Source organism: Pogona vitticeps, chromosome 1, assembly GCF_051106095.1.
Source record: "Pogona vitticeps strain Pit_001003342236 chromosome 1, PviZW2.1, whole genome shotgun sequence".
Classification (NCBI taxonomy): domain Eukaryota; kingdom Metazoa; phylum Chordata; class Lepidosauria; order Squamata; family Agamidae; genus Pogona; species Pogona vitticeps.
In genome coordinates, this window is record NC_135783.1 from 248,694,809 (window position 1) to 248,709,747 (window position 14,939).

The 14,939-nt window shown below is 39.0% G+C and overlaps 1 protein-coding gene across 6 annotated transcripts in view; it reads left to right on the forward strand.

The window, feature by feature from the left end:
• The window catches only part of DAGLA (diacylglycerol lipase alpha), a 166,040-nt gene that overhangs the window by 109,522 nt on the left and 41,579 nt on the right, over positions 1-14,939 (forward strand). For 5 of the 6 annotated variants that reach the window (XR_012082376.2, XM_072985529.2, XM_072985528.2 and 2 more), the window contains 6 exons: positions 2,037-2,138; positions 2,466-2,604; positions 6,566-6,653; positions 10,470-10,604; positions 11,880-11,957; positions 13,520-13,644. Coding sequence is in view for 5 of the 6 variants with exons in the window: in XM_072985529.2 (XP_072841630.1) it covers positions 2,037-2,138; positions 2,466-2,604; positions 6,566-6,653; positions 10,470-10,604; positions 11,880-11,957; positions 13,520-13,644 (667 nt within the window). In the remaining variant the exon portion in view is untranslated. The remainder of the gene's footprint in view (positions 1-2,036; positions 2,139-2,465; positions 2,605-6,565; positions 6,654-10,469; positions 10,605-11,879; positions 11,958-13,519; positions 13,645-14,939) is intronic. The other variant, XM_072985530.2, reaches the window with a different exon arrangement.

Consider the following 14,939-nt stretch of genomic DNA (forward strand, 5'->3'; position numbering starts at 1 on the left):
GATATCTGCAAACGGGATCTGAAGGCCTTAGGAATGGACCTCAACAGATGGGAAACCTTGACATCTAAGCATTCAGTCTGCTTTGTCACTCTCGAATTGGCCTTCTCAGTTACACTAGATGCTGTCCCAAGTCCTTCATACAGAGCATGTTACCATAGTCTCTTGAGACTGAGGGATGCCTAACCAAAACAAAACAAAACAAAAAAAAAACCACTGCATACCAGGAACGCCCCACAGGACCTGCCATTTTGGAAATTCTCTGACCTAGTCATCTAGCCATCACTATGTATGGCCCTTGTTAAAGTCACTCAAATCCTTTTGCTTGTCTTTATTTCCTGCTTCCTACATGTGAAATTCTGTTCATTTGCTACCTAATATATCCCACCCCTTGACAGGTGCCATTGTAATGATATAATCAGTGTTATTCACCTCACCTGTCGGTGGCTTTAATGTCATGGCTGATCAGTGTATATGCTTCAGTTGCACAATGGCTCACATGATTGCTTCGCATCATGGTAATCCCAAGATTGACTCTCTGATTTGTTCAGACAGCCCGAAAACCCACAACAACCATCTCTGATTTATGTTCATCTAGTATGCAAGTTAGGATGGTAGCATCTTATGGATAGTAGGCAACCTGTTCTGTGCCACGTCCAAACTTGCAGAACTTTAACCAGTAAAATTGTGGCTGTTTCAAACAAGCTGACATGCGTGTACAGCTATTGCCCCCAAATCCCTATTTAATGCTGCTAGTACAAATTCTCCTATTGTTGTGAAGTTAGATTCACGTTTCTGCATTTGAGTGATGCAGTGGAGGTGCTCTGATTCCCTTGGGGAAAAAAGGATTTGTTAAATTCAGAAATTAATGTAGAGGTAGGGAATAGAGTTGTGTCTAACATTGCTATTGATATGACACATGCACTTCAACATGTATGACTATGGAACACATGCAGCTAGAGGGCTCAAATGGTAAGGGATCTGAGAGGAACCTGTTGGTGAAGTGGGGCATCAATGGAAACTGAAATGTTCCCAAAGGCCTTTGTTGAACTGTGTGAGATGGGAGTGTCATCTATCTATGATAATTTGCAACTATATAATTACAACTGGAGATATATCTAAAGGCGAATGGAGCCCTTTGTAGAAAAATGTGGCTTTCAGTTTCAGCAGTGTTGCTTCTAGGGAAAATGTTAAAATAAATTAACTTGTCGCTTTTTAAACTTCTAAAACAATTCTCTAAAGTGCTGCAGGCATCTGGTGGGGAGAGACTAAAATGTGGTACTTGTCATGAGCATTATTTGAAATGTGTATGCCTGTATTACAGCAGTGTCGGTAGCTTTTCTAGAAGCTTCATTGTGGTCTTACAGACTGAAACTTTGCTGAAAACCAATAAATAGGCTTGACCTAAGAATATAGTATAATGTTAAAAAAGAAAATCAACAAAAAGTCTTCTGCCATCTTAAAGACTAGCAAGTTTTATTTGATATTACTTTTGGGGGACTGGAGCCCACTTCATCTGATGTAGAAAGTATGGGGTAATGGGAATTATACCTGTACACATGCTGTGGTGAGAGAACGTAGGAGAAATGCAAAAATTGCTGATGATCTTAGCCATGGCTGTTCAAAGACATTTAACAGTCATAGAAAGGAAGATGGGATTTGTGATGTTTGTTTTCTAAATTACATACATAGGATGTAATGTGCCTTTCTTCTTTAAGTATCATTTTGTTAAAATGATTAAAGTGTAAATATAGAGCAATATTAGGAAATTTTCTTTATATTTTAAATAAGAAAAAAACATCCTAAAATTAATTTTTGAATCTTTTAGCCAAAAAAAGGTTGATGCGTGTGTTATCTGTTGATTGGAAAGTGCTAGTACTGCTAGTAGTAAAATAAATTAGTTTGCCAAAAAAAAACTATAGATAAGAAATACTGTGATGCTACTGACATCAATATAGCTGTCTCTGATAGCCCTCAAAACAACGTATTATTTTGTTACAATAATGCTGCTGTTGTGTACTGTGTTCTTATTGTTTCAGCCATCTTGGTGATTGAGTTTATCTATGCTATTGTGGGCATTGTTTGGTTAACTCAGTACTACAGCTCCTGCAATGATGTTACTGCCAAGAGTGTCACTTTGGGTATGTACTTGGAAGTTTTTGCTTGAATTCATTTTCTGTGTGCATAGTTGTTTCCACTTCTAATGCTTGGAATACCTGTAGAGACTTAATCCCTTTGAAGACATCAACAATGCATAAATAATTAATGCCCTTCCATCCAATTAAATATGTTTTAAGTAATCTGTGCATGCAAAAACCTTGGTGCTGTCATCTGTTTTATACAAAAATTGCCTTCACTTTTGTTGGTAAAGATCAAGATTGTTGCTGCAGGAATATAATGTACTGGCCAAAAGAGTCATATCTGCCATTTATGGACCAGACATATGAATCTTCACTCTGTTTCATCAGGAATGGTCGTCTGCAACTGGGTCGTCATTCTGAGTGTCTGCATCACTGTCCTATGCGTCTTTGACCCAACAGGCCGGACCTTTGTCAAACTGCGAGCCACAAAGAGGAGACAACGTAACTTGAGGACATATAATTTGAGGCAAGGAACTTGTCAAATACCACTTCAGAGATTGGCTGAATTGTGTATCTTTTATCTATTTTCATTCCTTAATTTTTTTCCAAAGTTGAATTTTGTTTCTGTAATATGGCCAATAACACATATAGACTGTTCTTCTTTTCTACTCTATTGCTGTCACTCTATACAGCCACCCAGGACAGTTTGGAAAGCAGGTTATGATGTGCCTTGTAATAGGTAGCTCTTTGTGTCACTCCCATGCTTTCTTGGGACTCCCATTAAACCTTGCCCCTCTCCCAGGCACCATCAGGAACAGTTTCTTTCTTCTTGAAATACCAATACAGTGGCAGTGGGGGCCATATGGAGGCAAGAAAAGCTTTTTAAATTACTGTTTTTGGACTGCTGCTCCCAGGGTTCTGTTCAGAGGAATTATTGGTGATTTTTGTATAAAACAAACAAAAATCCCATCTTTAGTAGATGTAGTCTCTTAATCCATAGAAAAGGAAAGGACATGATGTTTAGAAGTGCAAAGTTTTGAGTACTTGATTGTACTTGACGAAAGAGATCTTGAAACAAGTTCCCTTTTTATTTTAAAAGAATAGCACAATATTGAAATCTACATACTTCAATGTTTGAGTTCTGTCTCATTTGGCAGATTCTATTGTTTCAGCCGTCATCTTCAGATCTTAACAATATATTGTATAACATTTGGATCTATATTTAATTACTGAGATTTTTACTGGACAAAAATAAACTATAGTCTGGGGATCAGTAACATAAAATTGTGTCAAGTTCGTGTTTAATGTTTATTTTCACATAATGAGTCATTTTTGTGGACATTGCTCCTATTAATCAGTAAGTACAATGGGAGGTATTTCAGAAAATTTCTATGAATGTTAAAAGTATTAGTGGTGCACTGCACTGGATTTACTGTTTAATCCACTGCATATCTACTCAGAAGCCAGGTCCATTGACTCTGTATGACTTGCTCCTGTTAAGTTTGTATAGGATTACAGCTTTAGTTTATGTTGCCAGAACCTCATGTTTTTAAAAATTACAAAATGAAATCAAGTTGAAACATATCAAAGTATTAATAGAGCAAAAATAAAAGCATATTTACTATGACACTTTTGAAACTTAACAGGTTTATTTTACTTGAGCTTTTGAGGGTTATAGTCCAGTTCCTTAACAGTTAAATCACACTTTTTATATATGTAGAGTGTAAAGGGTAGAGAAGCTGGGATCAAGTGAGGCGCAAAAGTGTCTGGAAATTATTTTCAAAATGACAGTAGCACCATTAATTCTAGCAATGAACATTCAAAGTACTGGTTATATAGACATCCTTATCAGCAATCAGCTTGACTATCAGTTGGTATCAGGCTGTTTCTTTAAAGTGTCGATGGAGATAGTTTACAGAAAGTTGTGCTGAAGCCAGAATTATGTCACAAAAAGAATTTACTGCTTGTTGATATCAGGGATGTGTATGATGAAAAATACAACATTTTAAAAAAAGAATGTCTTTTTTGTTTCTGTTTTTAGCATGCCGGTCCTTTTGTTTAATGTGAAAGACAAAGCCTCTTTTAGATTGTTCTCCTTCATATTGTCTGATACCCCCCAAACCCTAAAGAACCCTCAAAGACTACTAAAAAAACAGAGACAGCGCAGCAGAGAATCAGTCTATTCTCTATGTAGACAACAATACATGAGAAGGAAAATCATCAAAACACCTCACGATATATACCTTTAACAGAATGAATATTAATGAAATAACAGTTTTTTAAAAAAATAAATCAAATAGGGAAACCAATCCCCTTATACAACTCCCAAGGAAGGACTATCAGGCAAAAGGAACACTTCTCACTGCACCTGGGTGAGTCCCCATCTGCACCAGGACCTTCTGACTGGCTGCTGACAGCCCTTGTTGGTCACACCACCATGTATCTGCAATAGCTCTTGCTATTGAATTAAGTATTTATCAAGCGATTGTGGAAACAAAGGATGGAAAAAAGAGGGAACTCAAAGAAAAAAGACTTTTTGTGGATTCTTCTTTTGTTAATACAAATCATTCATCTTTTAGAAGTTGTTTTGGGAATCAGTGAAGGAACATTAGAATGAAAAAAAGAGCCTCTTCCAAGTCGTTTTTCTTTCATGTAAGCATGAAAGGCCAAGAATCCTTAGTTTTTATTTAATCCTTTTGATGCATAGTGGCATATAAAAATGTAACAATTATGCTCCATGTATCTGAATAATTGATTTGTAATCCACAAAAACTCACACTGAAATATATCTGTGAAAGTGCAATGAAACCTTTGCTTTTATTTTTCTTACACGTGTTGAAATAGAAGTAGCTGTGTTAGTCTTAGTACTCATAGTGAAGTTTTAACTGCTTTTCATTGGCTCATAATGTCTGCCCTCTCTGTACAGTGGTGCCTCGCACAATGAGTGCCTCACACAATGATGAATTCACACAACGATGCCTTTTTCTGTTAAATCTGCTGCCTCACACAGCGATGTTTCCTATGGGGGATTTTCACACAACGATCTCCCTTTTCGCTCCTGTAAAAGTGTCTTACAATGTTTGGACGCTGTTTTAAATGATTGCAATGGTTAGTCCACCTCCTGAAACCTATGCAAACTGATTTTGGTGTTGTTCTGACACTTCGTTAATTTATGATGATTTTTTGTTTTTTCCATTGGAAACCATTAGACAGACCATCCAATGGTTTCCAATGGAGAAAATTCAAAAAATCATCATAAATTAACGAAGTGTCAGAACAACACCAAAATCAGTTTGCATAGGTTTCAGGAGGTGGACTAACCATTGCAATCATTTAAAACAGCGTCCAAACATTGTAAGACACTTTTACAGGAGCGAAAAAGGACTTCGCAAAGGCATTGAAATGTATTGAGTCGGCTTCAATACATTCCAATATAGGAAACATTGTTTCACTCAATGATGTTTCCTATGGGGATTTTCACTGAACGATGGCAATCCGTTCCAATTGGAACGGATTAACCGGTTTTCAATGCATTCCTATGAGAAATGGTGTTTCACAGAACGATGTTTCACACAACGTTGATTTTTTTGGAACCAATTAACATCATTGTGTGAGGCACCACTGTACTTTATTTTCATTCCCCACCCAGTAATACTATTTCTTGTTATTAATGATGAGTGAATTCCCCACCATTTGTCGTATTTAGCTTATCCAAGCTGTCTTGATCAAACCTTTTGGAAAATTGTATATGTATTGTCATTATACCAACTGTTCTTGAAGAAAACTTGCAAAGTTGGCATTTACATGTATCCTTCCCAAAAATAATTATGGTTCAAGGTATATGGCTAGCATAAGGAGTTGGCTGTAAATAATTCAAGCATTGTGTGCCTCATTCTTAAGGGCCAGACACTCTTGAGCCTGGTTTTGACTGTTACTTGTTCCTGAGCTACAAGATAAGTTTGCTTAGGAAAGCAGGTGACTTGTGAACTGGCTGGCGGTGATCCTATTAAAAATAATATGTGAATGTCAGAGTTACGTATGCAGTTCCTAATATCTGGAGGGGAGCCTGAGTTTGTCCATATAAATCCTCTGGTTCTGAACTTCAGTGGTGTCATTACTGGTTATGAAAATGTTGAGGGGTTAGAGTCAGAGACTTTGTTATATTTTTGCATCCATAATTGCGGGTGCTTCTCAGTGCTGCGTACCTTGCACCATCTTTCCAGAATCATATCTGAATTTCTTTAAAATATCTGTAGGGTGTATCTTATTTGTAATGTCTGCAAATCCCTTGATAATAGTTGTATGAGATTTGAATGCAGATATAGTTCAGAGCTGTTCACAATTATTCCATGTTATAATCAGTTTCTGTTGTAAATATTCTAGGTGTTAATGCTGCCTTTGTCAGTCTGCTGGCTTTCTTTTTATTTCCAATTGGGTGCTATGAGCCTGATTATCTACAGTAAATGCTACTTTTCTGTTTATTATAGGCACCGCTTGGAGGAAGGACAGGCTAGCAGCTGGACCCGAAGGCTGAAAGTTTTTCTTTGCTGCACACGAACAAAAGATTCCCAGTCAGTAAGTAGCCATTATCTTTCCACCAAAGAGCAAATACCATGGCCAGCCAATGACAATCAGGTGTTCTAAGACTGTAGCAGTAAGTATAACATAGAAAATCAGTTTCAGGAAATATTTCATAGAACTCTGTGGTCTGGTAAACTTACATATCTTCTGATCTCATGCTTAAGAGACTTGGAATGGTTCCTAATGTCCAGTCATGCTTGCTGCATAGAGGCTCATTGTCCTGTTGCCCCTTTTTTGAGACTTTTCTACACTTAGGTGGTGGACCTGCAGTGCAAGCTGATCATGCCCTGTTACTAAGATAAGGTTATCAATCTCTTAACCATAGTAAAGTGGCTGAGATTTTTACATTTCCAGTGGACCAGAGAGGGAAGTTTTTCCCCCTCAGCATTTATATTCTGTTTAATTATGAAAAGCTAGAAAGGAATTCCTAACAGATCAAGTGACATTTCTGTTTAATACCATGGGAATTGAATATCACAGTAGTTATGAATGAGATAACCTTGTGTAGATAGTTCTGGGGAGCCATAGCCTATTTGGGACTCCAAGGAATGGTATTTAATACATTTAATATACAGCATTTTTTGCCCCATAAGACGCACTCCCCCCCCAAAAAAAGTGGGAGGAAAAGTGTGTGCGTCTTATGGAGCGAATACTGTAAAAATCCCTCTAGTGGTCAGTCTGATAATTACATCTTTTTTACAACGCTGATGTGGAAGGACACTGCCTCAAGCTGCTGGGACTAGGTAAAATGGTGGTGGCTTAACAGACCCCCCCCCCCGAACCCATTCCACTGTCATACGCAGCTGGGTTCTGTACTCATTAGTAGTGCTGGTACTACAGGGCATCCGTAGCAGCCCTGTAGGACGAGCGCCGCTTACTGGACAGCCAGATCATGTGACCAGCCAGATGCCGGGGGAAGCAGAGAGAGAGAGGAGAGCACTGCAGAGGAAGGGAGAAGACTCGTCCAGGTACAGTGGTACCTCGCTAGACGACAACCTCTGAAAACGACGAATCCGCATGACGATAAGGTTTTGCGATTGCTATAGCGATTCACAAAACAGTGATTCTAGTGGGCGATTTTTGCTGGACAATGATTTGGTCCGTGCTTCGCGGACCGTTTTTTTGCAAGACAACGATTTTTTACAGCTGATCGGCGGCTTTGAAAAATCGCTTCCCTATGTGTTCAGGACTGATGCTTCGCAGGACAGCCATTTTAACTGCTGATCGGCGCTTCACAAAATGGCTGCCCTATGGGCGATCTTCGCAAAACGACGATTTTTCCCCATTGGAACGCATTAAACGGGTTTCAGTGCATTCCAATGGAGAAAAGGTTTTCACAAGACCATGATTTCGCTAAACAGCGATTTCAATGGGATGGATTGTCGTCGTCATGCAGGGCACCACTGTACACAGATACTGTAATACAGAGGAATTCCTGGCTGGTGACATTAAGGTGCCCATATGGATGACAGTATCAATTAAGGGGCACAACATGGATGACAGTATCATTAAAAATGAGGTGTGTCTCATGGTAAGGTGTGCCTTACGGAGCGAAAAATATGGTATATTTAATATATTTAATAATGTATAGTCATATGAAAAAAATGCGCTTTATTTGAATTCTATGGTTTTATGTATCAGGACATAATAAAAATCATCTGCTCCTTAGCTAGTCTGAAAATTAGCTAAACACAACCTCAGGTGAACAACAACATATGACATATTATACTGTGTCATGATTTATTTTATAAAAATAAAGCCAAAATGGAGAAGCCATTTGTGAAAAAAAAAAACAAGCATACTCTTATTGTTTCCATAGAAATTAGGAGGCTAAGTAGCAGTCAGGTACTGCTAACCAAATGGCTCTCAGTAAGCCAAAGTTTTCGTAGTTTGCTGGTCTGGGGCATTCAGGTGTGTGTTAATACAGTGCCAAGGAAGAGACACATTAGCAATTATTGTAGAGAAGCAATCGTTGCTGTCTATCAGTCTGGGAAGCATGACAGCACAGCTTCAGTTTGCAAAGTTAGGTAAAGGTAAAGGTTCCCCTTGACATTTAGTCCAGTCATGTCTGACTCTTGGGGGTGGTGCTCATCCCCATTTCCAAGCTGTGGAGCCAACGCTTGTCCATAGACAGTTTCCGTGGCCACGTGGCCAGCGCGACTAAACACGGAACACTGTTACCTTCCCACCATGGGGTACCTATTTAACTACGTGCATTTCCATGCTTTCGAACTGCTAGGTTAGCAGAATTTTGTTGCATCTGGACAAATACAGGACTTCTGGAACACTTTCCTTTGGATAGACAAAACCAAAGTGAAGATGTTTGGCACAGCACCACATTTGGTGAAAACCAAACACAGCATATCACATAAAACACCTCATATCAACTGTCAAGCATGGTGGTGGAGGAGTGATGAATAGGGATTGTTTTTCAGCCACAGAACCTGGACACCTTGCTGTCATTGAGTCGACCATGAACTCCTCTTTATACCAAAGTATTCTAGAGTCAAATCTAGAGCCATCTAGATTTCTGGAGCCATCTGTCCGATAGCTAAAGCTTGGCCAAAATTGGGTCATCCAAGAGGACAGGGATCCCAAGTATACTAGCAAATCTACAACAGGATGGCTGAAAAATAAAAGAATCAAAGTGTTGCAATGGCCCAGGCAAAGTCCAGACCTCAACCCAACTGAAATCCTGTAACGGGACCTTGAGGTAGCTGTGCATAAACAAATGTCCACAAACCTCAATGAAGTAATATTGTAAACAAGAGTAGGCGAAAAGCTCTCCACAGCAATGTGAGAGACTGATACAGAAATCATTTTCAAACAGAAAACAGTCACTTCAAGTTATTGCTGCTAAAGGTGGTTCTACAAGCTGTGGAAACATAAGGTCCATTTTGGCTTTAGTTTTGTAAAATATCATGGCACAGAGTTTATGTGTTGTTGTCATCTGAGGTTGTGTTTTAGCTAATTTTCAGACCTGCTAAGGACCAAATGATTTTTATTAAGTCCTGATACATAAAACCACAGAATTTGAAGTGGATGTACTCCTTTTTTAACATGATTTTATTTATACAAATTGGTTCATGCCTACTGTGTTTGGTGCAGATAAAATGGGAGTGCTATTGGTGTCCCTATAGCAAGGATGGGCAACTTTGAGGAGCCTGGTAGTCAAATTTATATTCTCAATACCCCAATGCCTAGAATTTTTTTTTTAATGGGAGGGAAATCAAAACCAGAAGTGACCAGACCTTCACTTCCATCTTTGATTGTTGTTTGGAATGGCTTTTGGGACTTGAGATACCTTGTAGCAACCATGACAGTCCTAAAAAGTGTGGCCCTCTCAAACTGCTACAGGAGCTTTCCCTTGCTGTGAGCTTCCCAGAATTATCTGACTGGCAGTTGGTAGCATTAGAAAATAGACATATGTGGTCTTTTGGCATATGTGACACATGAAGATATCTTGGATAGAATCTCAGCTCTGAGTTCAAATTTTCATTTAGCCTTGAAGCTTAATCAGTGTGATTGTTTATGCAACAAAATAAAGTAAAACTTCATTAGCACTTTCAGCTTCTCGGAGGAAGAGTAGGAAATAAGCGTGACTGATAAATCTAGCGAAGTTGTGTGTTTAGATGGAGCCAGAAATGATATATGAAAAATAAATCAGAGTGTTAATTATATCAGAGAGGGAATTTTGAAAATGTGTATTGAAAAAGAAGTTTTCAGGACCAGCCTATTGACAAGGTGCAGCTCTTTATCTTTTCCCTGTGACAGATTTATGTCCCATTTCTTCCTCTTTGGATTTTTCAGGATGCTTACTCTGAAATCGCATATCTTTTTGCTGAGTTTTTCCGAGACCTTGACATCGTCCCATCTGATATCATAGCAGGTCTGGTGCTTCTTCGTCAGCGGCAAAGAGCAAAACGCAATGCAGTACTAGATGAAGTAAGTATGCAAATGCATTCTGTGCTTTTTCTCTACAAAAACATTTAAAATAATTGTAAATTAATCTGACCTAGAGTCAAGCACTATTTTAGTTTTCAGGTTCAGTTATGGACCTGGAAAACTAAAATCTTTGTCCACATTAGTAATCTTTAGCCCAGCTACAGCTAAGATATGGGTCAGTCATCCTCTAGTGATATATAATAGTTTTAATAATAAAAACAAACAAACAAAAAACCAGTGTAGTTTCCCACACTCTGAAATTTTCCAGTAATTCATTACCACTGCTATTTTCACAAACACATCGGAATAGAGAAGAAATCGGGTTTTTTTAGAACTAATGTCCTAAAGAATAGTGTCAAAAGTGTCATTGCATTATGTTATGAGGTAGATCTGGAGGTATGCCATTTAAGTAAAATCTTTTTAAATGTATTGATCTACAGGCAGGACCATGGTTAAAAGCCAGCAGCTGTACTCTGCAATTTAAGAGAGGGCAGAACTTTAACTCAGGTCTTGGGAGTATCAGTGCAGGGACACAACAGGGATTACTAACTACAAGATTCGTGATCACAACTTCTATTATGATAGCCATGATAGCCTGTTGTATCAGCACCAATAAGGAGTATTTTTAAAATACCTCTAAAACAAACATACATATTATTGCATTTCATATGCATCTATGCGTTAGGTTCTGTGGTGTTCTAAAAGAAAAAAAAAGAAAGAAAGATTTTATGAACTCTTGCAAATAATAATCCATTTCACCAGGTACACCTGAAGTGGATTCTCATAATAAATTAGTTATTCTTTAAGCAGCTAGAAATCTGGTGTTCAATTTCTTAAGGCCTAAAGTAGATATGGGAGTACGTATTTGTATACCAATATCCCCACACAGCTGGAGTTGACGAGGGCCGACCTCACTCATCCTTCCAGTCTCTCCCTCCCTCTGCTCTCTTCCCCTTCACCTGACCTAACTCCCTGGAGTGGCCAGGCAAACAGGAAGAGAGTGGACCTTCGGGAGTGATGACCAAGGCTGCACGCTTGAGTGGATGGGCCGGCCGCAGAGGCTGGATCTTCATTAAGTCCAGCTGTGCGGCGATATTCATATGTTAATACCCCTATCTCTAGCCCAGAATGTAGAGAAGTTATAAAGCAGGTTAAAGATTGTGACATTTTGGCAGGATGTATTAAGAATAATTCAGTTTCAGTTTACAGTGTCTGAGATACAATCAAAATGATGCAATTGAATTAGCTTATTGTAATATGTGTTTTGATTTATAGGCAAACAATGATATCCTTGCCTTCTTGTCAGGGATGCCAGTAACCAGGAACACCAAATATTTGGACTTAAAAAACTCAGTAAGTTATCACGTTCTAATGGTAATTGGGCCATTAAATTTTATACTGTACACCAGCTCAGCAGACCAAAGAAAGCAGTTGTGTCATCTTTTTTTCATGCAGATTTCTAAGCTAATCATAGAAATAGAAAAGATAATATTTAGCTCATAAATACACCCATATATTTTTCTGGCAAATTGCAACTATATCCTTGTTATCCCTTCTCTCAATCTATTCTTGTCCTACCCACTTGTGCCTCCAAATCTGTCTAGCTATTTAGAATTAGAACTAGAAGAAGCAAGGATATCTTAGTGTTAAATTTTCTAGTAGTCCAGTATGGAGTCTTCATTGTCCTAGGAAGAAAGAGAATAAAACATTTAGTCACCAAAGCACTACACTGTATTTCTAATCTGGAAATGGCTTTGCATGATTATATGTATGGTACCATGCAAATCAGCCTTTTCTCTTTTCCTCTAAATTTCCGGGTTATTTCCAGTACCTGATGGTATTCTGACATCTACAGATAACTTTGCATGTGAGTAAGGTATTGGACCAACAAACTCCTGTTAGATATCTCTCCTTTTTACCTAGTTTACACAAGGGAAGAGTAGCTCTGCTGGCATACGTAGATCACTCAGAAGAGCAGATGTTTGTCAGGGTGAGCAGTTAAATTGAGTATTACAAGTTTTTTGTGCATATCATCAGTCTCATTTTGAGGAGGGGAGCATGATGATTCCTTGGACATAGCATGCAAGTTGACAATTAATCTGTAATATGTGCTGGAATCCTTTCATTGGTGTAGGTTAATTTTTTGTCTTATATTCTTAAACAACATACCTGAAAAAGGAAGTGAAAATGTGCTTTTGGCCTAAGAAGAATCATTGAACAGTTGTGAGGCTGAAACTCCTTGGTCCTTTTTGCCCATTGGACTAAATTATGGTTTAAAATGGTCAGAGTGAAATTTGGTGTGCTTAAGTTCATATGCTTCCTGTTCTCACTCTTCTCGCTGACATAGTTTCTAAGAGTGGGAACTTTCACTCCCACTTTTGAATTAACCACAATTCTTTATTATTTTCTGTACATGGTAGAACTCTAGTCAATATATAAACTAGGTCAGGATACATGGATGTTTATGATCCTGGCTTGCTAGCAGTCCACAGTGTAAATTATCTGCAATTCCGCTGAACTGCAGCTATTTCAAAATCCGAAATGAAATTTTCCAGTCTGTTCAGTGGCTGTGTCAGAATGTGGGTTGTACATCAGGCTGAAATATGCTCCTGTAATAGCAATAATTATGGTACTATTTCATGGTCACTGTGATTCCCACATATGGGTTCTGCGCCTGTGCTAAGCAGTAGTCAGAATATTCGAGGGATCAGAATGTTCTAGGTTTAAGCCTTGTCCTCCTTACCTTTATTGCACATGCACAGATACTCCCCAGTGATCCTCCCTCAAGATGGCTAGGGTGTAGAGCTTTAATCAAAAATTCTTTATTGTTATTTATTTAGAAAGTGTTGAGCGTGACAGAGAGACAACTCTAATTATGACATCAGAACACTGGAATTTTCTTTTCTTTTTTCCAGCAAGAGATGCTGCGATACAAAGAGGTTTGTTACTATATGCTCTTTGCATTGGCTGCTTATGGCTGGCCCATGTACTTGATGAGAAAGCCTGCTTGTGGACTCTGTCGATTGGCCAGATCCTGCTCGTAAGTGTTCATGCAGGCTCTGTTTGTTGTTTTCTGCTTTCTTTTATTTCCTTTTATTTCTTGCTCTCTGTCTCTCTCTCTCTTGTCTCATGCATTCCTCCTGTATTGCCCCTCCCCTCTTTTTTAGTATATTTCCTTCATTTGTTTGTTTGTTTGTTTACAAGATTTTTTTTAGCCATGCCATTACCAGTGGTCTCTGAGCGGCATACAACAATATTAAAACTTTAAAAACATTAAAACCATGAAAAATAGGCAATATTATATTAATACAGTGGTGCCTCAATTTACGACCGTCCTGAAATACAGTGGTGCCTCGCTTAACGAGCGCACCGTATAACGACGAAATCGCATAGCGATTAGGTTTTTGCGATCGCAAATGCGATCGCATACCGCCTCCCCTCACTTACCGAGAGCGCGAAAATGGCTGCCGGCTATGGAGCAATTTCACTGAACGGTGAGTTTTGGAGCCTATTGGAACGCATTAAACTAAGTTTAATGCCTTCCAATGGCTTTCCCCGTTTCGTACAGCGATGTTTCGCCATAGCGAAGGTTAATCCATTCCAGATTAACCTCGCTATGCGAGGCACCACTGTACAACCATTTTGAGTTGCGACCAGCTCCGACCGCAAAATTTAGCTTCGACTTGCATCCGGAGCTTTGAGTTGTGATCAAAAGAGGCAGGGGGAAAAGGCGGGGAATTCAAATTAGAGGGCTAACTGTTGGTCGGCGAAGAGCTTCTTTGTAGCTCTTTCGCCCCAACGGTTAGAGTGTGCGTTGGAGGAGGCTTTGGACTGCCTGGTGCTCCTCTCTGCTTGTGAATAAGTACATTTACTTTGTTTTGCAGCATGGGTTTGGGTGGGGGGTTTATGTTTCTGTGCTATGTGTGGGGGGTGTTTTTGTGGGGGGGGTTTTCCAGCCCCATTGCATTCCAGTGGAACGGACTGTGGGTGTGTGGGTGTGGTTTTGCTTTGTTTTTCAGCTCCATCGTGTGGGAGTGTTTTGTTTTGGGTTTTTGTTTTTTTGGCTTTGTTTTTCAGCCCCATCGCGTTCTGATGGGGCTGGCCATGGTTTTTGTTTATTTGTTTTGTTTGGTTTTGGTGGGGGTTTTTCCTGCTGGAACAGATTAATCCCGTCCCAATGCATTCCTATGGGAAATGGTGCTTTGACTTACGACCATTCCGAGTTACGTTCATCTTCTGGAACGGATTATGGTCGTAAATCAAGGCACCACTGTACCCTATACTAAAAACAATCATTAAAACTTTAATATTGATAAATCCTGCTGCTCCAAGGGC